Source organism: Acomys russatus, chromosome 5, assembly GCF_903995435.1.
Source record: "Acomys russatus chromosome 5, mAcoRus1.1, whole genome shotgun sequence".
NCBI classification, from domain to species: domain Eukaryota; kingdom Metazoa; phylum Chordata; class Mammalia; order Rodentia; family Muridae; genus Acomys; species Acomys russatus.
The window spans coordinates 9,216,817-9,243,453 of NC_067141.1; the positions used below are offsets into that span (position 1 = coordinate 9,216,817).

The 26,637-nt window shown below is 44.9% G+C and overlaps 1 protein-coding gene across 2 annotated transcripts in view; it reads left to right on the forward strand.

Annotated features, from left to right (window-relative positions):
* The window catches only part of Inpp5f (inositol polyphosphate-5-phosphatase F), a 93,430-nt gene that overhangs the window by 23,440 nt on the left and 43,353 nt on the right, over nucleotides 1-26,637 (forward strand). For both annotated transcript variants that reach the window (XM_051145399.1, XM_051145401.1), the window contains exon 2: nucleotides 6,267-6,347. In XM_051145399.1, the coding sequence (XP_051001356.1) occupies nucleotides 6,267-6,347 (81 nt within the window). The remainder of the gene's footprint in view (nucleotides 1-6,266; nucleotides 6,348-26,637) is intronic.

Below are 26,637 nucleotides of genomic sequence, written 5' to 3' on the forward strand. Positions count from 1 at the left end.
ATTCATAAGTCAACAAGAAATTAAATCCAGATTTAATGTTTGCTGATGTTAATTCCACTGGTTGAGAAAAGGACCCTGAGTACAATTTACAGCCAAAATTGAAGCAAGTTTTAATTAAACATTCACCAGGATGGACACACTGGTCAGGTCTGTCCTTGGGTTTTCAGAAAATGGCCACAAGTCACATTTTGCAGGGGCTTAAAAAGGCAAAACCCATAATTAACCACATTTCCCATCAGGTCCAATCAGGGACAAGCTTACATCCTGGTGTATTTCCTGCCCACATCAACTCCCGCCCACATGTGATCAAGTTCATCTGGTGCAAATGGGTCAAACAAGGCTAGGACAAACAGGAACTTATTCTTAACTGCCAGCAGAATTCTTAACCTGAAGGTTTATTTTTCCTATTTTGGTCTCACAAATAAATTAATTAAGGATATAAACAAGAGGAGCTGGAGAGATGGCTCAGCAGTTAAGAGCACTGTCTGCTCTTCCAGGGGTCCTGAGTTTAACTCCTAGTAACCACATGGTGGCTCACAACCATCTATAATGAGATCTAATGTCCTCTTTTAGTGTGCAGGCTTACTTACATGCAGGAGAACACTATATACATAATAAAAAATTAATCTTAAAAACATTTTTAAAGAGCCGGCCGTGGTGGCGCGTGCCTTTAATCTCAGCACTCAGGGAGGCAGAGGCAGGAGGATCGCTGTGAGTTTGAGGCCAGCCTGGTCTACAGAGTGAGTCTAGGACAGCCAGGGCTACACAGAGAAACCCTGTCTTGAAAACCAAAAACAACAACAACAAAAAAACTTTTTTAAAAGATATAAACAAAAGAAAGGCAAGGCAGGAGGAGATATAAGTAAGAAAACCATAGTAGAAGAAGAAACACAAGTAGTTAGCTAAATGTTTAACATTACCAACAAAGAAAATAACCTAATTTTAGGTAATGGATGCCATCAAATTAACAAGATTAAAAAATGCTGGTAAAGCCGGGTGGCGGCGGCGCACGCCTTTAATCCCAGCACTCGGAGAGGCAGAGGCAGGTGGATGGCTGTGAGTTGGAGACCAGCCTGGTCTATGAAACGAGTCCAGGACAGCCAAGGCTACACAGAGAAACCCTTTCTCAAAAAACCAACCCCCTCCCCGCCAAAAAAAAATGCTGGTAAATTTTAAGCCAGGTGTAGGGATGCACGCCTTTAATCTCAGTACTTGGGAGGCAGAGGCAGGTGGATCTCTGTGAATTCGAAGCTAGCCTAGGCTTCACAGCCAGCTCCAGGACAGCCAGGACTACATAGAGAGATTCTTTCTCTCTCCCCTTCCTCCCTCCAGGACAGCCAGGACTACATAGAGATAGTTTCTTTCTATCCCCTTCCCCCCTCTACTAAAAAAAAAAAAAAAAAAAAAAAAAAAAAAAAAATATATATATATATATATATATATATATATATATATATATATATATATATATACACACACACACACATACATATACACACACGTATATGTGTACACATATACCTCTTTCTATATATGTAGAAGCACATATACATATATAAACATATATAGAGAGAGGTAAATTTTATTTTTAAAAATGTTTTATTTATTTTTATTTTATGTGCATTGGCGTTTTGCCTGCATGTATGTCTGTGTGAGGGTGTCACATCTTGTAGTTACAAGCTGTTGTGAGCTGCCATGTGGGTCCTGGGAATTAAAACCTGGTCCTCTGGAAGAGCAGTCATTATTCTTAACCACTGAGCCATCTTTCCAGCCCCTTGAGGCAAATTTTAAAATAAACTTTTAAATATGCTTTTGGCAGAAATCTGTTGTGACATAACATTTATAAAAGTAAGTTAATGCTCAAGTGTCCTGATTTTTTAAAAATGTTGTTGGTGACTACTAATTTCATTCCTAGGAATGGATGGAAACAGATGAAATACTTACATAAAATCTATAATTCATCATAGCATTTTTATGATAGAAAAAAACTGAATTAATTAATCAAATGTTTAAGTGAGAAGGTACTTCCTTAAATGAAAAACTATGCTACCATGAAGCCATGATTTTAAAGGATGTTTTATTTCTTAAAAAATATTTTTGTTTTTGTTTTTTGTTTTTCGAGACAAGGTTTCTCTGTGTAATAGCCCTGACTGGCCTGGAACTCTCTCTGTAGACCAGGCTGGCCTCAAACTCATAGAGATCCATCTGCCTCTGCCTACTGAGTGCTGGGATTAAAGGTGTGCGCTACTGTGCCCGGCTAAAAGAGATTACTTTATGAGATTTATTTTTATTTTATGTCTCTGTTTTGCTTGAATATATGTAAGTCAGTGTGCCCAGTGTGCGGTGCCTGTGGAGGTAAAGAAGAGGGTGTCCGATGCCATTGTGTAGGGTCTGGGAACCAGCCATCCTCCATACGGGCAGCCAGTGCTGTTAACAGTGGCACCATTGACCTGGAACACCTGCTCATTCTTCAGTGACAGATCCCTCAGAGGAAGGGCCAAGAGAGCAGGAAATAAGGAAGACAGGAAAGTTGGCACCTGGGAGGTCTCACACAAGCTGTGCCTTATCTGAGCAAGTTTATTAGGTAGTACAACATTGTATATACAGTGTGCAGGGAAAAGGGAGCAGTAAGCAGAAACTGTCGTGCGATGGGTTGAAGTCAGGCAGTGTTTCACAAGGGACCAAGGACACTTCATGTGTGCCATAGACCAAGTACAGTGGCCTTGGAACTAACACTCATGACTCTAGGTCAGTGGTTCTCAGCCTGTGGGGCACGACCCCTTTAGAGGTCAACCCTTTCACAGGTGTCACCTAAGACCATCAGAAAACATAGGTGTTTACATTACTGTTTATAACAGGAGCAAAATTACAGTTATGGAGTAGGGGAACTGTATTAAAGGGTCGCAGCATCAGGAAGGTTGAGAGCCACTGTTTGAGGGGAAAGAGTTGGGTTCTCAGGACCCAAAGCTAAAGTGACCCCAAAGCTCTGTCTCCAGGCCTTTTCCATACTTCAGGGCCTCAGGGAAAGCTGTGGATCAGCCTGGCCCCCACCACACCATCTCTCCGGCCCTTGAAAAAGACTTTAACCCAAAAGTTCTTTCTGTCTTCAGGAAATGTCACTTACAAGAGGAGGTAGTTCAGTGTGGCACAGACAGATCGAAGAGGAGACAGAACAGTCTTGCCTCCTTGGTTAGTTTAACTCTCCCTTGGTTTCATAGTGTTACTTTGTAATCATGCATGACATTTAAAACTTCCTGTTTCGGTAGTTCCTGTGTAATTTCTGAGCAAGGCGTTGTAGCAGGCTGCGGTGGTGTACATGCCGGAGTCAGACAGGCAGACCTCTTTGGTTTTCTTTTAAGATGTAGTCTTGCCGTCAGTCCAGACTGGCTTCAGATTTACTGGTTATTCCAAGGTGGCCTCGAACTCAAGACCTTCTTGCGTTAGCTTGAATACCAGCTGAGATTACAGGTGTGCACCACCCACTATTCCTGGCTCTAGACTTTTATTTATTTATTTATTTTAAATTTGAGACAGGATTTCAAAACTCCGTAGTCCTTGCTAACCTGGAACTCACTATGTAGACCAGGCTGGCCTTGAACCCACAGAAATCTGTCTGGCTCTGCCCCCAAGTGTTGAGATTTTGAGTCAGGGTCTTCCTAGACTTTTCTTCTGATTGTAGCCCTGCCTCTTGTCCTGTGGGCGATTTGACTGTGTTACCTTTCTAACCATTATTTCTTCACCTGTAAAATGGAAGTCCTAATGTCAGCCTCATAATGTTGTCAATATTAGAAATGAAGGCTGGGCAGATAGTCTGGTGGGTAAAGGCACTGGCCTCAACAGCCTGGCAACCTGGAACCCACATACTGGGTGGAGGGAACTGACTCTCACAGTTATCCTCTGACCTCTACATGTGCCCTTTGGCACACTTGTGCCCCCCCCTCTCTCTCACACACACACACCAAATAAAACAAAAAAGATTAGAAATGATAATATGTATAATATGTATAGGAGCCTTTAAGATCTTTTTTTTTTTTTTTTTTTTTTAATTCTTGCATTAAAAACTATGAAGTTGAGGTGAGCATGCTTGGTGGTAGCACCTGGCCCAGCATGCATGAAACCCTGAGTTCACCCCACCCCCACCCCCGCACTGCAAAATAGCCGCAATCAACCAAAGAAATCTGTTGGGTTTTGTGAACATATAACAGTAAAGACACCTAAGAAACAACAGTCCCAGCTACGGAGGCTGAAGCTGGAGGGTGACCGTGAGTTCACAGCCAGCCATGGCTACACAGGGAGACCCTGACAGTGAAAAAAAAAAAAAAATCAAAACCTAAGTGAACTTGAAAACTAAACTATTGGTATGTAGTTACCCTACGAGTGACAGATAATATTTCAGTGAAATGAAATTTAAGTGGTAATAATTTTGTCAAAAGAGAAATTTTAAATTTTAATTTATTACTAACATATGTACCTCGGCACACATGTGGAGGTCAGAGGGCAGCTTTTGGGAGTTGGTTCTACCCTCCCAACATTGGTTCTTGGCGTTAAACTCTGCTTTCATGGTGAGCACTTCCACCCCCTCAGCCGTCTTTGTCGGCCTGAACCAGCAGAAACACTAATTCCTGCTCATCTTTTTCAGCTGTTGAGCATCAGAAATGTCACATTTCACTATGTGTGTAGGAATTCTTTGCAACCCAGGTTGGAGAAGAGTTAAATCACGGCCTTGGTCCTCAAACATGTTTTACATGTAGTTTGGTTCTCTTCCAGCTGTCCAGAGTGCTATTAATTTAGGAAACGAGGAAGCAGTCACAGAGATCACTGTGGTCTGTTCTGTGGTTCAGATGCGGGCGCAGCACTCGGTACCGACAAGCCACGGATGAGGAGGAAAGTGGTTTTCCGGATTCCTTTGCTCAGTGTTGCATGACTCTTTGGGGAACAGTGTTCTTCAGAGTGCGGTCCATCTTGGGCTTTGTCTTTGCACCTGGGATCGCTGGGTCCACCTTGGGCCTTGACTTGGCACCTGGGATCGCTGGGTCCATCTTGGGCCTTGACTTTACACCTGGGATCGTTAGGTCCCTCTTGGGCTTTGTCTTTGCACCTGGGATCGTTGGGTCCTCCTTGGGCCTTGACTTTGCACCTGGGATCGCTGGGTCCACCTTTGGCCTTGTCTTTGCACCTGGGATCGCTGGGTCCACCTTGGGCCTTGACTTTGCACCTGGGATCGCTGGGTCCACCTTGGGCCTTGACTTTGCACCTGGGATCGCTGGGTCCTCCTTGGGCCTTGACTTTACACCTGGGATCGTTAGGTCCATTTTGGGCTTTGTCTTTGCACCTGGGATCGTTGGGTCCTCCTTGGGCCTTGACTTTGCACCTGGGATCGCTGGGCCCTCCTCGGGCCTTGACTTTGCACCTGGGATCGTTAGGTCCATTTTGGGCTTTGTCTTTGCACCTGGGATCGTTGGGTCCTCCTCGGGCCTTGACTTTGCACCTGGGATCGCTGGGTCCTCCTTGGGCCTTGACTTTGCACCTGGGATCGCTGGGTCCTCCTTGGGCCTTGACTTTACACCTGGGATCGTTAGGTCCATTTTGGGCTTTGTCTTTGCACCTGGGATCGCTGGGTCCTCCTTGGGCCTTGACTTTGCACCTGGGATCGCTGGGCCCTCCTCGGGCCTTGACTTTGCACCTGGGATCGCTGGGTCCTCCTTGGGCCTTGACTTTGCACCTGGGATCGCTGGTCCTCTCCTTGGTCCTTGACTTTACACCTGGGATCGTTAGGTCCATTTTGGGCTTTGTCTTTGCACCTGGGATCGCTGGGTCCTCCTTGGGCCTTGACTTTGCACCTGGGATCGCTGGGTCCATCTTGGGCCTTGACTTTGCACCTGGGATCGCTGGGTCCTCCTTGGGCCTTGACTTTGCACCTGGGGTCGCTGGGCCCCTCCCATATGCCCTGTTTGTAGTGTAGCAGCCTCTTGGCTCCACTGTAGGGCGCCAAGGCACTGCCTCCGCTCAGTGGCGTGCCTCGAGTTTATTCTTACCTGGTAACTGCCCTGGCCTCAGAATTAATGCTTTGCCACAAAGTACTATAAGGTAATATACTCTGTGGGGGAATGTTTATAACTGCTTTTTGGGGGGGGGGATATTGATCTCCCACAATATTTTAAAATATTTAAATTAAAATTTAAAATATTTAAAAATATGCTGCAAAAGATAGTTTAACATCTTTTCTGGTGAATATGTTCTCACAATTGCTTCTTATTTTATTTTAGCCACTGATCTTCTTCTTGCCTGGAACCCCATTTGTTTGGGATTGGTAGAAGGAGTTATTGGGAAAATTCAACTTCACTCAGGTATGTTGTTGGATTTTTTTTTTTTTTAAAGATTTATTTATTTATTATGTATACAGTGTTTTGTTTGCATGTTCACATGCAGGCCAGAAGAGGGCATCAGATCTCATTATAGGTGGTTGTGAACCATCATGTAGTTGCTGGGAATTGAACTCAGGACCTTTGGAAGAGCAGCCAGTGCTCTTAACCTCTGAGCCATCTCTCCAGCCCCCCAGGCATATTTTTATAAACTCCTTACCCTTGTAAAATTTACCATGATATTCTGTGATGTCCTTTCAAGGTTGGATGTGGATTCTGTTCTAACATTGGTTCCTTTCTCATAATTTTGGGTATTCTCAAAGCAAGCGTATTTCTACTTAATTTAATGAAATGAAAATGAAATTTTTGAGAAAAAAAGACATGATATTACAATTGTTTTGCTTTTTTGTTAAAAATATTCTCATAAAAATCTCTGCTTTGTGCTAGGAATCATGCCAATTGGCCTAACACACTTATGAGCCCAAACTGACCCCTTCCTACCCTCCCAGAGCTTATAGTTTAGAAGAAAGGACAGGACGCATGGCCACTGCAGTTCGCGTGTCCCTGGGTGAGGAAGTCGGGTCCCTTAAGAGAAGGTATAGCAAGCACATGCGCATGAGGTGAAGTAGGAAGAACACGGCTAAAAGGGTGGGCAAGTGGCAACTGTGATTGGCTGGTTTGAGTCAGCTGCTTAGACCTGAGTCAGTCGCTTCTGCCAGGGAGGAGATGGGTCTTTCAGTGTGTGGTGTGGTACTTTCTGGGACCTCTGTCCAAGGCAGGCCAGTGGATGGAAAGTCTTAAGCCATTTACCTCTTCCCAGGTCTGTGAGTATGTATGCCACATAAATGTGGGTACCCAAGGTGGCCAGAGGAAAGTGATGATCCAGCTGGATGTGGTGGCGCACCCCTTTAATCCCAGCACTTGGGAGGCAGAGGCAGGCGGATCATTGTAAGTTCGAGGCCAGCCTGGTCTACAAAGAGAGTCTAGGACAGCCAAGGCTACACAGAGAAACCCTGTCTTAAACCCTGTCTTGAAAAAACAAAAAACAAAAAACAGAAAGAAAGAGAAAGTGCTGATCCCTCTGTGGCTGGACTTAGAGGCAGTGGTGAGCAGGGCCATGTGGATGCTGGGAACTATAAGGGCAGGAAATACTCTTTTTTGTTGTTTGTTTTTTGTTTTCTCGACACAGGGTTTCTCTGTGTAGCTTTAGTTGGCTTGGACTCACTAGGCTGGCCTCGAACTCACAGCAGTCCACCTGCCTCTGCCTCCTGAGTGCTGGGACTACAGGTGTGCGCCACCATGCCCCGCTCACAGGAAGTACTCTTAACCACCAAGCCATCATTCCAGCTCTTGTTTTTCAGAGACAGGGTCTCAATGTAGCCCAGGCTAGCCTAGAGCTGGTAATACAGTCCGGGTTGACCTTGACCTTGATACTCTCTGCCTGGGCCTGCTGAACGCTGGGCTTACAGGCATGCGCCGTTACCCCTGGCTCCTCTGATTATTTAGTATAATTATGAACGTAGAAGCCTTCAGCAGCGTTACTGCTGCGTAACTGCCTCTGAAGTCACTTACATCTCTTAGTATGTCTGTTGTGGTTTTTGTTCATCTATTTTCTTTCTTTAATGATTAGTGTGTGTGTGTGTGTGTGTTGTGTGTGTGCTTGTGTGTGTGTGTATGTGTGGTGTGTATATGTGTGTGAGAGAGAGAGAATGTGTGTGTGTTTGCATGTGTGCCACAGTGCTAAGAGAGTGTGTGTGTTTGCATGTGTGCCACAGTGCTGAGAGTGTGTGTGTTTGCATGTGTGCCACAGTGCACTGTGAAGGTCCAAGAACAGCTCTTGGGGGTTCAGGGGTGGAGCTCTGGTCTTCACATTGGCCGTATTCTGTCCTTTGAGTGACAAGGTCTCATTTTGTAGTGGGTTTGGTTTTGTTTTTTAGTTTTTGTTTTTTTTTTTTTAAGACAGGATTTCTCTGTGTAACAACCCTGGTTGTCTTGGACTCCCTTTGTAGACCAGGCTGGCCTCAGAACTCACAGAAATCCACCTGCCTCTGCCTCCCAAGTGTTGTAGCCCAGGTTTATTTTGAACTTAGGATTCTCCGAACACAGCCTTCCAAGTTCTGGCTATGGAAGAACACCTAGTAACACTGTTGTTTTTAAGTTTTAAATAAGATTATTGAACATTTAAATGCTAGGTTGGTTTTTGTGAATTACAAAAACATATTGCTGGAGTCAATTTTTAATTTCCTTTTTCTCGATTCTTTGGCTGTGTTTTAAATTGTATTATTATGAGTTTTAAAAATAAATATAAAAGACTGCTTGTCAGAGATAAATAGTACAGGGTGTTATAAGTACATGTACTTATCTCTTACGAGATTAAGAAGTGAGACACTGCTGACCTCACAGCTGTCGCTGCCGTTTTCTCTAAGTGTGTCCTTCCCTCAAAGAGAATCAGCTCTTGAGTTTGGTTACTCCCTCGAAAATCAGGGCTCTTTTTGGATATATATTCCTAATCAATATGTGCTAATATTTATATTTTGGAGATTTTTATGTAAATTCCATTAAATTAATTTTGGAATTATTAAAAATCTCTCTCTCTCTCTCTCTCTCTCTCTCTCTCTCTCTCTCTCTCTGTGTGTGTGTGTGTGTGAGAGAGAGAGAGAGAGAGAGAGAGATGTATGAATGTGTTTGTGTCAGCAGTGTTGGGTGTCTACCTCCGTCATGTTCTCAACATTATTTTTTGAGATAGGGCTCAGGGTCTCACTGAACCTGGAGCTAGTGGATTCGGCTGGGCAGACTGGCCAGTGGGCTCTGAGGACCTCTGTCTTTGTCCTCCCAGACTTGACATTACAGATACATCACCACTAGCTTTTGCATGGATGCCGACAAATCATCGACCTAGTCCATGTTCTGTGGTGATGCATTATTATAAAAATATTGCTTACATTCTGTTATTTTTATTTTTATTTTTTTAGAGCATAAATGCCTTTGGCAAGTTGCTCCTTATCAGCTAATCTCTTATTAAATCTTTTCTTTCTTTTTTTTTTTTCTTCTTGAGACAGGGTCTTACTATGTACCCCTGACTTGCCTGGATGCTATGCAGACCAGACTAACCTAGAACTCACAGAGATGTGCCTGCCTCTGCATCCCGAGTGGTGGGATTAAAGGCGTGTTCCAGTATGCTTGGCACTTTGTCGTCCTTGTAGTGCTGATTTAATTAATTCATTAATTATTATTTTGAGGCTGGGTCTAACTATGTAGCCCTGGCTGGTCTGGAATTCACTGTGTGGACCATGCTGGGCTGACTGAGAATTTACAGCGATCCACTTGCCTTTGCTTCTCAATTGCTGGGATTAAAGGTGTTATACTACCATGCCTGGCAATTTTATTTATTATCTATTTTTGTTTGTTTGTTTGTATGTTTTTTGAGACAGGGTTCCTCTGTGTATCCTTGTCTGTCCTGTCTCTTTATAGGCCACGCTGGCCTTGAACTCACTGCAATCCACCTGCCTCTGCCTCCCCAATGCCAGGATTACCGGTGTGTGCCATCATGCCCAGATTATTATCTACTTTTTAGGATGAGGCCTCATATACCTAGGTGGGCCTCAAACTTGCCACATAACAAAGGACTGCCTTGAATTTCTGTCCTTCCTGCCTGCACCTTCTGAGTCCTGGGATCACATGTATGTGCCACCGTGCCTATTTACTCCCTTCTTTTTATTGGTAATGTTTTTGAGATTAACCTTTGTTGATAGATGAAACTAGAGTTCCTTCTTCTTCCCTTATTGAATATTTCATGATTCGTTTGTCTTTCTCTTCACTGGGTTGTTTAATCTATCCTTCCTTCCCTTCCCTTCCCTTCCCTCCCTTCCCTTCCCCTGCCCTTCCCTTCCTTCCCTTCCCTTCCCTTCCTTTCCCTTCCCCTGCCCTGCCCTTCCCCTGCCCTTCCCTTCCCTTCCCTCCCTTCCCTTCCCCTGCCCTTCCCTTCCTTCCCTTCCCTTCCCTTCCTTTCCCTTCCCCTGCCCTGCCCTTCCCTTCCCTTCCTTTCCCTTCCCTCCCTTCCCTTCCCTTCCCTTTCTTTCCCTTCCCCTTCCCTCCCTTCCCTTCCCTTTCTTTCCCTTTCCCTACCCTTCCCTTCCCTTCCCCTGCCCTTCCCTTCCCCTGCCCTTCCCTTTCCTTCCCCTGCCCTTCCCTTCCCTTCCCTCCCTTCCCTTCCCTTCCCTTCCCTCCCTTCCCTTCCCCTCCCTCCCCTCCCCTCCCTCCCCTTCCTTCCCTTCCCTTCCCTCCCCTCCCTTCCATCCCCTCCCTCCCCTTCCCTCCCTTCCCTTCCCTTTCTTTCCCTTCCCCTACCCTACCCTTCCCTGCCCTTCCCTTCCCCTGTCCTTCCCTTCCCCTGCCCTTCCCTTCCCTCCTTTCCCTTCCCTTCTCTCCTTTCCCTTCCCCTGCCCTTCCCTTCCCTCCCTTCCCTTCCCTTCCCTTCCCTTCCCTTCCCTTCCCTTCCCTTCCCTTCCCTTCCCTCCCTTCCCTTCCCTCCCCTCCCCTCCCTCCCCTTTCTTCCCTTCCCTTCCCTCCCCTCCTCTCCCCTCCCCTCCCTTCTATCCCCTCCCTTCCCTTCCCTTCCCTCCCCTCCCTTCCCTTCCCTTCCTTCCCTTCCCCTCCCCTCCCCTCCCTTCCCTTCCCTTCCCTTACCCTGCCCTCTCTTCCTCCCTCCCTCCTTCCTTCATTCCTTCCTTCTTTACTTCCTATTAAAAATAATATTTCTCTTAAGTTTTGTTGTGTGTCCTGCCTTTGGTAGGTTTTTAAAATTTCTTCAACATAGCCAGATGGTAGTGGTGCACACCATTAACCCAGCACTAGGAGTACAGAGGCAGGCGGAACTCTTGAGTTCGAGGCCAGCCTGGTATACAAAGTGAGTTGCAGTACAGCCAAAGCTACACAGAGAAACCCTGCCCCAGGAGGGAAAAAAATCTTCAGCACAAAGGAGAAAAGCATGCAGCCATTGTGTAACCATGCTAAGTATTTTAATAACACTCTCCTACCTGTCCGCATTTACATATATATATCTGTAATTCATTTACATACTGACAAGATAATTTCACAGCTGGATGTTCTGAGCTAAAATTCAATTTCTATTATGTAAATGACATGTATAAAACTTCTGATTATTTTTCTCTGATTTCAGTCACATCTTAGAGAAGTGAATAAATCGCTGAAATCAGTCAGGACCAAGAGTGAAATTCCATTTGTTGATATTTATTATTATTATTTATTAGCAAAACCCAGCATCTGCCTCACTATCTATTGTATAACCACCGTGCTAAAGGCTGCGTGGTTTAAGGCAGCAGCAGAGTGTAGTCCCTTAGGATCCCATGGGCTGACAACAGTCACTCTGTTCCGCTTTCATCTGCCTGCTGGGTAGGCCAGCAGCAGCAGCACCCTGGGTTGCCACACTTTGACTTCATGCGGTCTTTCTACACCTGGCCATGGCTTTCTTCTTACAGGGCCTCTCTCTCTTCTGGGCTCTTCCTTTCTGTTCTGGCGTCCTCTCCTTTCTCCTGAATAGTGGGGCATCTTTTCAGGAAGTGCCTGGGAGCCAAGAAGACAAATCCCCAGGCCAAGGACCTTATGTCTTAAGCTGTAAAGCAAGATCCAGAGTAATTTGCCTCATTATGTGTTCTAGTATTGTGAGTCCCGAATGAGATAGTACCTGAAGGGTCTTAAATTACAAGGCACTATTTTATCAAGGCTCTTTTAATTACACAGATCTATCCTCTTGTGACATAAACATTTTTTATAAGAACCCAGGGCATCGAAGCTGAAAGAGGACGTCGTATAGGATTGAGGTCCTTCGTCACTATTTCTCTTTGCTGCACATCTCCATCATCTTTCTCTTTGATTTTTTTTATTTTCTTTTTTGAGATGAGGTCTCATGTAGCCCCGGCTGATCTTGCCTTCGTCCTGATTGATGAGATGACAAGTATGTACATCATACCAATCCAGGTGATGCTGGGGAGGAGTCCAGGTGGTGCTGGGGACTGAACCCAGAGCTTCATACATGTGAGACAAGCACTCTACCAGCCAAGCTCCAGCCCTATTTATATGTAGAAAAAAGAATTCTAGTCTAAAGATGGTGTTCTCATCCTTCAGGCTTAGTCTGAGGGTCTCGGTAATCAGTGGAGACTGTCTAGCAATCAAAAAGATTGGATAGGGAGGGTGTCTGGTTCACACAGTAGAGAAGTGCTTTATTGGTCCTGCTTGGCCAAGGACCTCCCCAGTCACCTAGTTTAGAGTGCATTCTAGGGCTGCTCTCCCAGATGAGCGGAGCAGTCAGAGAAGCATGGCGTGGCCTTGGCAGACAAGCCACTGGCCAAATTGAAGTCAGTGGCCCCTAACCATTTTTCCTCTGTACTCAAGGTATACTTGTATGGTTGGCCCTGTTTGTGTGAGGCAGTGTGAGAAATAGTAATACGGGACATTTTGGAAGAGGGAGTCAGGAGGAGAGTGAACCAGGGAAAGAAAGCGTAAAAAGAAGGGCAGAACCAGTCTCTTAGTTATTCACTCTTCTTATCCTTACCTTGTCCTTGCCATAGTCACTTACTAGGGGAGAAGCAGATGAAGATCTCCTGGGGCCTCTGTTCTTTCTCCCCTTACCCACGCCCCAGAGCCTTGTCTTCTCTGTGTAGCGTTGCCCCGGTTCCTTGCCTTGGAAGATCCACCCTCCTCTTCCCCTCCCTTCCATCCTCTGTCCTCCATGGCTCCCTCGTCCCTTCTTTCTCGTTCAGAGTCAGATGGGCCGGAAGGAGCTGTGTTCCTGGCGTGTCAGAATTGAGCTGGTATTTTCAGGGCATTTCCCCATGGGAACATTTTATCATTCGGGGGTAGGAAATGAGGGAATAAAACATCTGCACTTAAGCTCTCCTTCCCTCCTGTTTCCTCCCACTGACTCTCTACATATTAATGCATGCATTTCTGTTCTTGCCTAGTGTGATAGGAACATGATTTTATTTGAACAGATGTCATTGTCAGTCTAAAAAAATGGTGTGGGCGAGCTGTGCTGCTGCTCATGATTGTCACTGAACTCTGGACTCTGAGGAGCATAGCAGGCGTTCGTGACTTTTAAAACTATACTTGTTTGCTAGCGCAGCCAGAGCGGAGCATCACAGGTTGGGGGAGGCATTAAACGACAGATTTTCATCTTCCCGTGATGCTGGAGACTTAATAAGCTGGCAGGGCTGGTTTCCTCCAAGACCTCTTTCCTTGCCTTATAGATGGCTGCAATGCCTGTCTTCCCTTGGGCCTCCTTCCTTGGCACCTTTGTGTATTTAAATTTTCTTACAGTGATACTGGTTGTGGGGGTGACGCAGCAGTTGAGACCACATACTGCTCCTGAAGAGAGCCTGAGTTAGATTTCCAGCACCCAGGTCACGTGGCCCTCATCAGCCTGTAACACTGGCTCCTGGGAATCCAATGCTTCCAGCTTCTTTGGGCATCGGTAGTCACATGTACAAACCCATACCCTGCATAATTGTACATAACTAAAAATAGTAACATCTTTAAAAATAACAAATAAAAACAGCTATTCTAGATTAAAGTCCAACCCAACTGAATTCATTTTAATGTAATTCCTCTTTAGAGATTGTCTCCAAATATGGTCACATTCTAAGGTCCAGACTTCAATAGAAGAAATGGCTCAGCCCATGGCAAGAACCTAATGTTCCGTAAAAACACTTACTACAAAGCCCTGCCAGGTGCTCCCTCCAGTCTCAACTGTCTCTGTTGCATGGCCACATGATTTTCAAACGTGGCTGGCTACATAGTGAGGAGGTAGATGTGACCTGAAAGATCACAGGCCAACCTTGGGTCAGGTCTCCATGTGAACCTCAGTTGCCAGATGCCAGCTGGACTGTCTTAGTTCTTAGGTGTAGTAAGCATTGAATATAACTAATTCTTCTCATTTCCTCCCTCCCTCCCTCCCTTCCTTCCCCCCTCTCCTCCTCCTCCTTCTTCCTCCCCCAACCCCCTTTGTTTGTGTTTGGTCTTGCTATGTTCTTCAGCTGCCTTGGAACTGTCACACAAGATGGAGTTGAGCTTGTAACTCTCCTGCCTCAGGCTCCTGAGTGCTGGGGTTGTGTAGACGTATCTACTATGTCCACTTCGCTTAGCTTTCTTTTTGTTTTTCCTTTAAAGAACCTAAGAGGTAGCCTACTACAGGACCACCTATGTACATAGTTTTGAAAAAAAGTACACTTGGAATGTTTTTCTTAAATTAATATTTACTAAAACTGAGGTGATATTAACAAGTCACCAGAAATGATTGTAAGACTACAACAAGGTTTGTTTGTTTGTTTATTTATTTATTATATAGTGTTCTGCCTGCATGTATACCTGCATACCAGAAGAGGGCGCCAGATGGATGGTTGTGAACCACCATGTGGGTGCTGGGAATTGAACTCAGGACCTTTGGAAGAAGAGCCAGTGCTCTTAACCTCTGAGCCATCTCTCCAGCCCCCTGCAAAAAAGTTGTAGTATCAAAATATGAAAAAAAAAAATTAAAGTATGTTCAGTTGTACTTTTTTGGGGGTGGGGTGGGGAGCAGGGTCTCATTATGTAGCCCTGGGTGGCCTGAACTTATTATATCCCTCATATATGAGTTCACACTGGTTTTGAACTCACAAGAGCCTAACCTACTCCTGCCTCTTGAGCACTGAGATCAAAGGTGTGTGCCACCAAGAGCTCAGCTGTTCTCTCACTCACTTCATAAAGTCCGCCAAAAGTTGTTCTGTGAGCCTTGGTGGCCAGAAAGTATCTCTGTAGAGCTGTTTGTTTTCCACTTGAAAGCTCTTCCTCTGATATTAAAGGCAAGTGTAGCTTCAGGGTTTCGTGTGCTGTGTCTCTGAGTTTGAACGTCTGGCTTTGGGTTGACCAGTTGAGATTTACTGAGAGGAGGAAAAAAAAAGTAGATGCCAGAATGTGCACGTGCTTGGCAGGCTGAAGAAAGAAAAGCATCATGAAAACCATGTTTCCTGGGGGCCGGGAAAGTGGCTCAGCCATGAGAGTGCTGCCTGCTCTTGCCAGGACCTGCGTTCCCAGCACCCACATCACACAGCTCACCACTGCCTGTAGCTCCAGCTCTAGGGTATTTGACACCCTCCCTCTGGCCTTCCAGGCCACTGTCACATACAGATAGATAGACAGACACATCAGCACAAATTTAAAAACAAGTCTTCAAAACAGAATACTTTTATTCTTTGTAGTGTCTAGGAGACAGTAAGAACTGCAGTGAAATTCCTACTATATGCTGATTGTTTGCTTCACTTCTTCACTTGTCTATCTGCCACCTTTCTGTATGACAAGCTCCAAAAAGATAGGGCCCGGAGTGCTGCGGTTTTATTGTGTGCGTCTCTGTGTACTGGCCCATAGTAGGGGCTATTCCAGAATATTCAGTGATTGCCTATGGATTTAACAGATATTTTTTGGTATGCCTACTGTGTGCCAAGGACTGTAGTTGACACTGGAGGCTGTAGAGTGAACAGAATTTGAAACTTCTAGGATCATAGACTTCAACTAATAGCATATATTAAGTACCCAGCCATGGAGTTTTGTATGGGTGCTGTGTGCTTGCTTAGATGCAGTTGAGTCCCAGGATGGAAGGCATTTTTGAGGAAGTAATGTATAATTTAATATCAGAAAAATGAATATATAAGACATAGGCTATTGGAAAAGACAGGGGAAGGAAGGGTAAGAGGCAAGGGAAGGGGGAGGATGGTACACGGCAGGGTGAGCAACTGTGTAGAATATATGTGATGGATGGTTTTGTTTTTGATTTTTGAGACAGGGTTTCCCTGTGTAGCCTTGGCTGTCCTGGAACTCACTCTGTAGACCAGGCTGGCCTTGAACTCACAGAGATCTGCCTGCCTCTGCCTCCCGAGTGCTGGGATTAAAGTTATGTGCCACCACCGCCTGGCCTGTGATGTATGTTTTTATCATTTATTTTCTGTATAATATATGGAGTACAGTTATGTCTTCATGCCAGCATCTGTGAAAAGATTGCTTTAGGCTGGAGATTTAAAATGGGTCACCAAAGCTCTTCAAGTTAAAACACATTTTGAAGACCAAGAAGATAAGCTCAATTAAGGTAAGAATTAACTAAATATAAAAAGTACAGAGATTCATTAGCAAAGATACAGATCACATGTGATATCAGAAATAGTTTGAAAATTGTCTTGGTTATTTTGGCAAGCCCCTTTGTTTAGTAATTGAACAAATTACTCCTCATAGTACGGAACAGTCACAGACAGAATTCACATAAGTAGATCTCATTCATTAAAATAGGCCTCACCATCTGTTTTTCCCTAGTTTGGAAATAGTGAATCTATCTCAGCCATTAAGATGGTAAAATATGTTACACATATGATTTTAAAACTGACTGTAAGCCGGGCGTGGTGGCGCACGCCTTTAATCCCAGCACTCGGGAGGCAGAGGCAGGCGGATCGCTGTGAGTTCGAGGCCAGCCTGGTCTACAAAGTGAGTCCACGATAGCCAAGGCTACACAGAGAAACCCTGTCTCGAAAAACCCAAAAAAAAAAAAAAAAAAAAAAAAAAAAAAAAAAAAAAAAAAAAAAAAAACTGACTGTAGTCTTCTTTATATAGAGGGCTTCCTTGCTGTAGGACCAATGACAAGAAATATTTCATGTGCTTTAGCATTGAATAAATTGAGTATCATTAGCGTTGCTTCAGTACTTGCCTATAAAGCTATTGGAAAGCTGTATTCCTCAAGGGCATTAGAGACAGGAAGCATAGGCAGAGCTCTCAGCTCCATGGAGGCCTGGCTCCTAGGGCAGCACTTTTGATAGTACTTGTTTTGGCCAGTGCTGTGAAGAGACACCGTAACCATGGCAACTGTGATAAAGGAAAGCCCTTACATGGGGCTGGCTCACAGTTTCACAGTTGCATGGTGGCACAGAGCTGGAGAAGTAACTGATGCCCAGGGAGCAGGAAGAGAGACACGGGGCTTGGCTTCGGCTTTTGAAACCTCAGAGCCCACCCCCAGTGATGTACTTCCTCCACTAAGGCCACACTCCACAATCCCTTTCAAGCAATGCCACTCCCTGAAGAGCAAGCATTCAAATATATGATGAGCCTCTGGGGGCCATTCCTATTCAGACGGCCACAGCAATCCAAAGTGAGCGTGAGTTCCATGTCTGTGTACGTTGTGCCGTACAGCCAGACTTTCTTGGACCCACCAGCGCTTAAAGACGCGGAGATGTATTAATATTAATAGCTTAGGCCTTAGCTAGGCCGACTCTCCATTCTGGCCCATGACTCGTCACATGGCTAGTTTTTTTTACCTCTCTCTGTCCAGATAGTCAGTTCCTTCCTGTGTCACGCTGGCAAAAAACCCCGCATCTGATCTTCTCCCATTTTCCCTTTCTCTTCCTGGAAGATCCGTTGTCCTCTTCTGCCCAGCCATTGGCCCATGAGATACAATTCTAGATTGCCTCAGGCAGGTGAGGAAGGAACAAATATTGACAAAATATGAGACTGGTGATGGGCCATAGCTCTTTGCTGGTACAGAGTTAGCAATGGAGTATACGGAGCCACACCTTCACAGTGCACACCAACAGTGCACACCTTCACAGTGCACACCAACAGTGCACACCTTCACAGTGCACACCAACAGTGCACACCTTCACAGTGCACACCTTCACAGTGCACACCAACAGTGCACGCCTTCACAGTGCACACCAACAGTGCACACCTTCACAGTGCACACCAACAGTAGCAGAGCCACACCTTCACAGTGCACACCAACAGTGCACACCTTCACAGTGCACACCAACAGTAGCAGAGCCACACCTTCACAGTGCACACCAACAGTGCACACCTTCACAGTGCACACCAACAGTAGCAGAGCCACACCTTCACAGTGCACACCAACAGCGCACACCTTCACAGTGCACACCAACAGTACCAGAGCCACACCTTCACAGTTCACACCAACAGCGCACACCTTCACAGTGCACACCAACAGCGCACACCTTCACAGTGCATACCAACAGCGCACACCTTCACAGTGCACACCAACAGTACCAAGTGGGAATAACTACTGACAAGTCACATTATTAAAAACATGTAGGAAAACTGGTTATGGTGGCCATTCCTGTGATCTCAGCACTGGGGAGGAGGGGAATGGGGAATCTGAAATTTAAGGTCATCTTCTACAAAGCAAGTTCAAGGCTGGTCTATACTGCATAAGAACCTGTCTCAAAAACAAACAAACCAAGTAATAATAATAGCAACAAATCAGGAATCTAGATTGTGATTGTGATGAAAGTTTAAAAACTATGAATTTATCATGATCATTGAGTTGTGTATTTACAAATGGCTGGTGTTTTGTTTGTTGTGTGAGACTACATATCACTGTGTGTCCCTGGTGGGCCTGAAACTCAATATATAGATGAGGCTGGTATCAGATTCACAGAGATTCACCAGCCCCTGCCTCCTGGGTGCTGTATTTTTAATTTTTTAAACTTTATTTATTTTCATATTTAAATTTGCAAATCTTATGATCTTATGTTTTTGCTTTTATTTTTAATTTTTTTACATTTAATTTAGTGCATATGTTTGTGTGTGTGTGCGTGTGTGCGCGCTCGTGCAAGTGTGCCATAGCACATGCACTGAGGTCAGAGGACAGGTTTCAGACTAGGCTCTCTCTTCCCACCATGTGAGCGGATTCCAGAATTGTCGGCTTGGTGGCCGTTACTTCAGTCTGTTTAGTCATCCTGCCATTTCCTAAATGGGCAAATTTTATGATGTATAATTTGTATCTCAGTAAAGGGCCTCAAAATCATGAAATCTGGGGCGTTACGGCAAAAAACCTATAATTTCAGTAATTGGGATATAGAAGCAGGAGAGTCGTGAGTTCAAGGCCAGCCTGAGCTACATAATGAGTAAGTTCCAAGCTGGTGGTGGCTGCACAGAGACCTTGACTCAAAACAGAACAGCCCCTTCCCCTGTTGTGTGGCGTGTGAACTGTGCGGAGCTCAGAGGACGCTGTGGGAGCTGATACTTCCTTTCCAGCACGTGGGTCCCAGGGGATTGAACTGAGGTCATCAGGTTGGGTGGCAATGCCTTTACTTGTTGAACCATCTCCCCAACCCCTGATTTGTTTTAACTAAAAATAAAGACAAGAACCTGGGGTGGTGGTACACATCTTTAATTCTAGCACCCAGGAGGTATAGATAAGTGGATCTCTGAGAATTAGAGGCCAGCCTTGTATACATAGTGCATTCCAAGACAGCCAAAGCTACACGGTAAGATCCTGTCTCAAAAACAAACAGCAACAACAATAAAAACTCAAGGGTCTGGGGCTATGGCTCATTGGTTAAGCGTACTTGGTGCTCTTGTAGAGAACCCAGGTTCAGTTCCAGCACCCACATGGCAGCTAATAACCAACTGTAACTCCAGCTGCAGGGGTTCTGACTCCCTCTTCATGCCGTCTCAGGCACTGCACACACATGGTGCACAGATGAACCATGTAGCCAAGACACATTAAACAAAACAAAAAGGAAAGCTCGTTAAAATATAGAAACAAAAAATAAGGCTGATGAGATAACTTACACACACACACACACACACACACACACACACGAAATAAATAAATGTAAACAACTGATAAGAAGTAGGGCTGGGAATGTAGCTCAGAGGACAACATGTGCTTAGTGGTCACGCACATTGCCCTGGGTCTCACCTCTGGCACAGCAAACAAAAACAAAAACCCAAACAAATCTATTCTAGTAGTTACAGGTGATTACTCCTTATATGAAAGTTTCTTTAGAACATTTTCCTTAAAGCAGTAGTATTTGTAGTATAACATGTCTACAAAATATAAATGACCTTTTAAAATGTTCTCCAAATACAGCTTCTTACATTCCCTTTTTTATTCACAATAATCTCAGAAGGATTTATTTCATTCATATGTACGATTTTTACCAGTAAGCGGGCTCCTGGGTAATTTTTAAAGAATTTTGGGCCAGTTTTGAAATGGCTTAGTAAGTAAAGGCAGCTGCTTCCTTCCAAGCCTGATGACCCGAGCTCCATCTCTGAACCCACTCTGAGGAAGAGAGAACTCTGCAGGTTGTCCTCTGGACACACGCCAAGAGAAATGTAAAATCAGTGCCTGAGGGGTTTAGATGCCCAGGTCTCCTAGCAGCTGTGTTCTGGAAGCAGGTGGTAGGTCGATATTCAATGATCAGACAATCAGACTGCTCTTTTCTTTCTTTTCTCCTGTCCCTCATGCTTCCCACCTGCCTAGCCAGAGTGCCAAATGTCCCCACCCTTTCTGCTCCTCTCGGCTTGTTCTATGGTTTTATGTGACAGAGTTTCTTGCCTCCCTTGCGACTGATCTGAACTCTGGCCTCCTTAGTTGCTGATGGTTTCTCCTCCCCTGTAGAGCAGTGAGGTCACGGGATTGTGATGCATGGCTGTGAGCCCCCCCACCCCCACCCCTGGGTTGTTTGCTGTGCATGCATTAACTACTTCTTCAGTGTGAGAGCCAGCCAACTTGTCTTGTCGGCTCTCTACTTTTCATTCATTTTTCTGGCATGAATCCATTTTCCTTGAGCTCCATTTGTTTTCCTCAGTGAGTTCTATTGGCATTGATAGTAAAAAAAGGTTGTTTTATGGGTTGACAAGATGGCTCAGAGGGTAAAGGAGCCTGCCTATAAGACTGATAATCTGAATTTGATCCTTGGAGACCCATATATATAGAGAGGAGAGACCTGACTAAACAAATTGTCCTCTGACCACCTGCACACACATGTTGTAAGAGGAACACCCCCTACACACACACACACACACACACACACACACACACACACACACACACGCACGTACCAATAAGTAAATAAATATAAAAAGAAAAAAGATACCTTGGGCCATCAAGATGGTTCATTGGGTAAAGATGCTTTCCACTCTACCTGACAGAGTTTCATTCCATGGTGGAAGGTGAGGGAAGTGACTATTGCCCTCTAACCTCCATATGTACACCATGACATGTTGCCCATGCACACACACACACACACACACACACACACACACACACACACACACACATACAGAGATATAAAAAACGTTAAAAAAAAAAAAACCAACTCTAATAATCAAGTTCCACTTCCCAGATCTACTGAGGTGGAGGCCCTACCTCCTTCCTGCTCAGGAAGGACTGTGGCTCTGGGGTGCTGGGTATCCATGTCCACCTAGCTTTGCATAATGGCCACCTGGCCTAGTGAAAGTGAGCCAGTCTTAGTCTTCCTTTTTGAGACTGAGGAGATGAGTCTCGTGATGTCAGAACAATCTTTGGAGTCATTCTTGTTTGCTTTGAAGAATAGTGTACATTCTTACCAAATGTCTCTGCTCTGTGAAATCCCAGAAGCCAGGAGCCATTTTCACCCGCACCCCTCCCACTAGTGGGTTTCCCACGAGGATAGCCAGTCTAATCACTGATACTAATTTCTTTGCCAAACAGATGCTGGGCCTCAGGGTTTTCTCCAGAATGCCGTTGCCTTTCTCAGTTTGCAGCAGGGATGAGCTGGGAAATAATCAATTCTTTTAAAAGTTCTGCTTCTGATTTTTTTTTTTTTTTTTTTTTTTTTTTGCTGAACAATTGTGACTTTGAGTCATGTTTGTCTTGAATTTTTACCATATTCAGTCAAGAAGAGTTTTAGCAATGACATTTTACTTAGAAATAGCTTCAGCTGAATATTTTATAATTCTTCAGTTCTACTTCCTTCTACAAAAGAATCAACAGTGAACACACTTCAGCCAAGGTCTTTCCCTCTGTGACAAAGTGGTCCCTATGTCCACCTAGGACTTCCTAGAATTACCCTTGTATCTTCCTTTCTGTCAGCATCCCATTAGGGATGCGTAAGTATCCGCTGAGAAGACTGAGCCTTTCTCATCAGGTTTTTCCGTTTCTGAGCTGTAACTGGAATCTCCTTTAAAGGTGCATTCAGGATGCTGTTGGCTTTTCCCAGCATGTACCTCCAAACTTCCAGCCCCTGCCATTCTCCAGCCCAATCCCAAAGCTGCCCCCATGGTGTTAGGTATTCATGACAGCAGTCTCTGCCTCGTTGTCCAACATCTGTAGGTGCCAGGGCTCTCTAGAGAAGCAAAGCAGAGGAGGAGACGTGAAGGCAGAGGAAAGGTTTACTGTGATGTGACTGGAGGCCCAGACCTACCATCTGCAAGCTTGAGAACCAGCAAAGTCTGAGGGTTGGTTCCAATCCAGCCCCAAATACAGAAGACGGGAGGAACCAGCAATGTAAGACCTAGTCCACACCCAAAGGTCCGGCAACCACAAGGACCAGTCTCTTAGGGCAGGAGGTCAGGCCAAAGGGGACATTAACCTTTCCCTTTCCTTTTGTTCTCTTCCATCCCTCAGCAGATTGTATGGCGCTCACCCACATTGCTCAACCACTTTAAATGCTGATCTCTTCTTGAGATAGCATGTACACACACCCAGAAACATACCAGTTGTCAGGATATAACTTAGTTCAGTTGAACTAACATAAAATTAACTATCAAAGGCTCACATAGCCAGATGTAGTGGAGCATGGAAGCAGAGGCTGGTCGGTCTCTGTGAATTTGAGGTCACTTGGTCTACGTAGTGAGTTCCAGAACAGCCAGGGCTATGTAGAGAAGGCCCTGTCTCCAAAAAAAAAAAAAAAAAAAAAAAAAACCCAGACAAATAAACAAACAACAGAAAAGTTACATCACACAAAGCTAAAATTAAAAAGTGGGTGCTATTGTTAGTGGTGGTGGAGTGCTGCCTGAGACACAGGTCTCTGCTGTTGCCTATAACAGCCTGAGAGGTTCTTTTCAGAGAGTTCTACTAATGGGACTCCTGTCTGTCTGTCTATCTGTCTGTCTGTCTGTCTGTCTGTCTGTATATCTGTCTGTCTCTTTGTCTCTTTCTCTCTCTGTCTCTGTGTGTCTTTATCTCTCTCTGACTCTGTCTGTCTCTGTACTATGGATACATGTGTGTGTGTGTGTGTGTGCAAGTGTGTGTGTGTTCCTATGGAGGTTGAAGATGGATGTTAGATGTCTTGCTGTCCCCCTTTCTTTACTGAGGTGAGGTTTCTTGACAAACCTAGTTAGCTAGTCATTTTGTCCCGGGTCTCTGACTCGCAAGCTCTGCGGATACAGGAGAGCCATTATGCCAGCCCAGTTTTTAAAAGGTAATTAATTCTGTGTTATGGTGTGTGGAACAGGTGTGGTGGAGTGTGCCCTGACCCGAGCCATCTCTCTGACCCTCTGCACAGCTTCTGTGTGTGGGCCTCCTGCTTGTCCTGCACTTGGCCCACCCAGCCATCTCCCTAACTCTTTTCCTTTGCAGCAGAAGCCAGTATGAAGCAGAGTTAGGGTTTGTTAAGAAGATATTTAAACAGCTTTAAATGAAGGGTTAGTAGGAAGTAGAGGGACCTAAGAGAGCACATTTCCCAGGAGTGTTTGCTGTGGGCTTCTCAAGAGAGAGTCGGGATTGAGTGTCTGTGTGCTACTCACGCATTCTGCTTTTCGTGGCTTCTGAAGTCACATTTTGGAGGCTTGCTAAGGGTTATTTTCTTTTCAGTCTGGTGCACTTTAGATGGGGTCATAGCCGATGAGTAAATCCTAGGTCATGGGGCTGTAGAGGAGATAGGATATCGTTACTGTAAACAAAGGTGCAGATTCATTTATGAAGTCCAAGAGAAGAGAAAGGCCACACTTGAAAGTCATGTAGGCTTAGGCCTTGAGGTGTGGCTCATTTCTGATTTAACATTCTCTTTTTGTATTACCATTATTAGTGTGTGAGAGAGACTCAGACATTTACACATACACCACAAACACCAAAAAGGAAAGAAGAAAAAAAAATACAAAGAAGCAAGTTTGTTTCTGTCAGCAGCGGTCACAGCAAGCGTTGGCCATTGTGCTGGAATTCTTGCTGCGTAGCTGGCCAGGGCCTGCGGCAGACTCTTTCCCACTCTGTGTCCATAAGTTCCCTGCCTTACTGTAACCCTGCCTTTACCACACCCTCCTATTTTGGAATAGAAAGACATTATGAAACCGTCAAAAACCATGGGCGTGGCGGCGCACACCTGCAATCCCAACATTTGGGAGGCAGAAGCAGGTGGATCTCTGTGATTTGGAGGCCAGCCTGGTCTACAGAGTGAGTCCAGGACAGCCAGAGCTGTCACACAAAGAAACCCTGTCTTGAAAAACCAAACAACAACAACAACAACAAAAACTGTGAAAACTAAGATATATGTCACGAGTATGGCTGTGCACTAAAAGATACGGGAAAGCGTTCTTAGGGGTCTGGAAGTGCAGCTCAGGGTTGGAGAGCTAGCCTAGCATGTGCAGCCAAGCAATTCTTTTTGGAAAAAGGATGCACCAAGCCCCACACTTGGCCAAGACGGAGCCTAACGTAGGTAGGTGGTCCTTGTCTCATCCAGTGGAGGGAGTGTGGCTTCACAACGTCACAATTTGATTTGGGGGAAGGGGAAGGGTCAGGAAATATGAGTCCTTGCCAGGCTAATTTTAATAGAAAAAAAATTGTCTCTCACAAAAGTGAGTTCTGGGCCAGCCAGGGCTGCACGCTAAGACCCTGTCTCAAAGAAGGGGGAAATTTGCAAAAATTAACCTAATAAAAATTGTCAGAGCTGTGTTAATATCAACACAGGTTTAAGGCAAGAAACACAGAGAAGGAACATTTTGAAACTCACAGGATACTCAAGTCACCAGAAGCATAGTTAAAAGCCGGGCTTGGGTTGGGGCCGTAGCCCAGGCTTGCCTAGTGTACACAAGCTGGCCTTGGGTTGGAGCTGTAGCTCAGGCTTGCCTAGTGCACACAGGCTGGGCTTGGGCTGGAGCTGTAGCCCAGGCTTGCCTAGTGTACACAAGATCCTGGGTTTGATCTTCAGCACTGAGAAAAAAAAATGCACCTGAGCACAGCCTCTAAGCACATTAAGAGCAATTAGTCATCTCGTTCACATTTCTTACCTTTAGATGTCAGTTTGAAATGACAGAGAAATATCTAAATGTTCTTATTCTTAACTTCACAGAGAACAAAGGAGGGTGAACAGATTCTAATCTTTTTTTTTTTTTTTTTTTTTTTTACCAGTACATTTTCATCCTCTGAAATCCCTGGTAAAGTGTAGAGCTCTTTCTGTGGCTCTCTGAGGCATAAACTGCAGAAGCGTGTGAGGCTTTGGGCTTTGCTGGCTCTCTTCTTCAGTCCCAGCACTTGGGAGGTGGAGGTAGGAGGCTCAGGAGCTCAGAGTCATTCTTCATGGTGAATTCCAGCCTGCATGGGTTGTGTAAAACCTTGTCTCAACAAAGTTGTCTTAGCAATAACAACAATATTGATTTGAATCATTGTATTCAAAATTACATTACATGAGAACAGTCTCCTCCCCTACCTTTGGCTCAGTGTGAGTGTGGCTTCTGTGTGGTCCTCAATACCACACCATTGGGTGGGTGTTCTGGCAGTGTGTGCGCTGTGTTTCTGGGAGAGGGGACTCTGGTCTCAGGAATCTAGCCTGCAGCACTAGGTCATAAGTGTATGCAAACATGAGAAACCGCAAATACACCTCGTCTTCACTTTCATATGGTTAATACATAGTACTTAGCCAGCTACAGTGGCGCTTGCTTGTAATCCCAGCACTCTGGGAGGCAGAGGCAGGCAGATCTCTGAGTTCGAGGACAGCCAAGGCTGCACAGAAAAAAACCTTGTCTTGAAAAAACAAATAAACAAACAAACAAAAATATGGTCAGTTATATGGAGAGATTAAAAGCTTCTAAGAGAGCAGCAAGTTGCGCCTATAAAATAATTATGATACTGTTTTTTTTTTAAACCCTCAAGCAAAATTAAAGGGACTAATGCCAAGAAATGGCAGCCGTTTACTCTGTCTCTGCTGTTCTCAGGAGAGAGAACTAACAAGGCGGAGCTTGGGGTAGAGTAAGACCTTGCATATAATAAGGAGTGGTGGTCAAAGGGAATCAAGAGAATGTTAGTTTTATCTATAATGTTTAAATTTTTTAAAATGGGGGAGGGGTATATTGGGGCTGCAGAGATGGATCACACTGGTTAAGAGCACTTGTATTTTCAGAGGACCTTGGTTCAGTGCCCAGACCCACCTGGCGGCTCACAGTTATCCACAGCTGCAGCTAGGGGCTCTTTTTTTCTTTCCAGTTCCTATAATGTGATTTTGTGTTCAATTTGCCATAGACTGGTTCACTG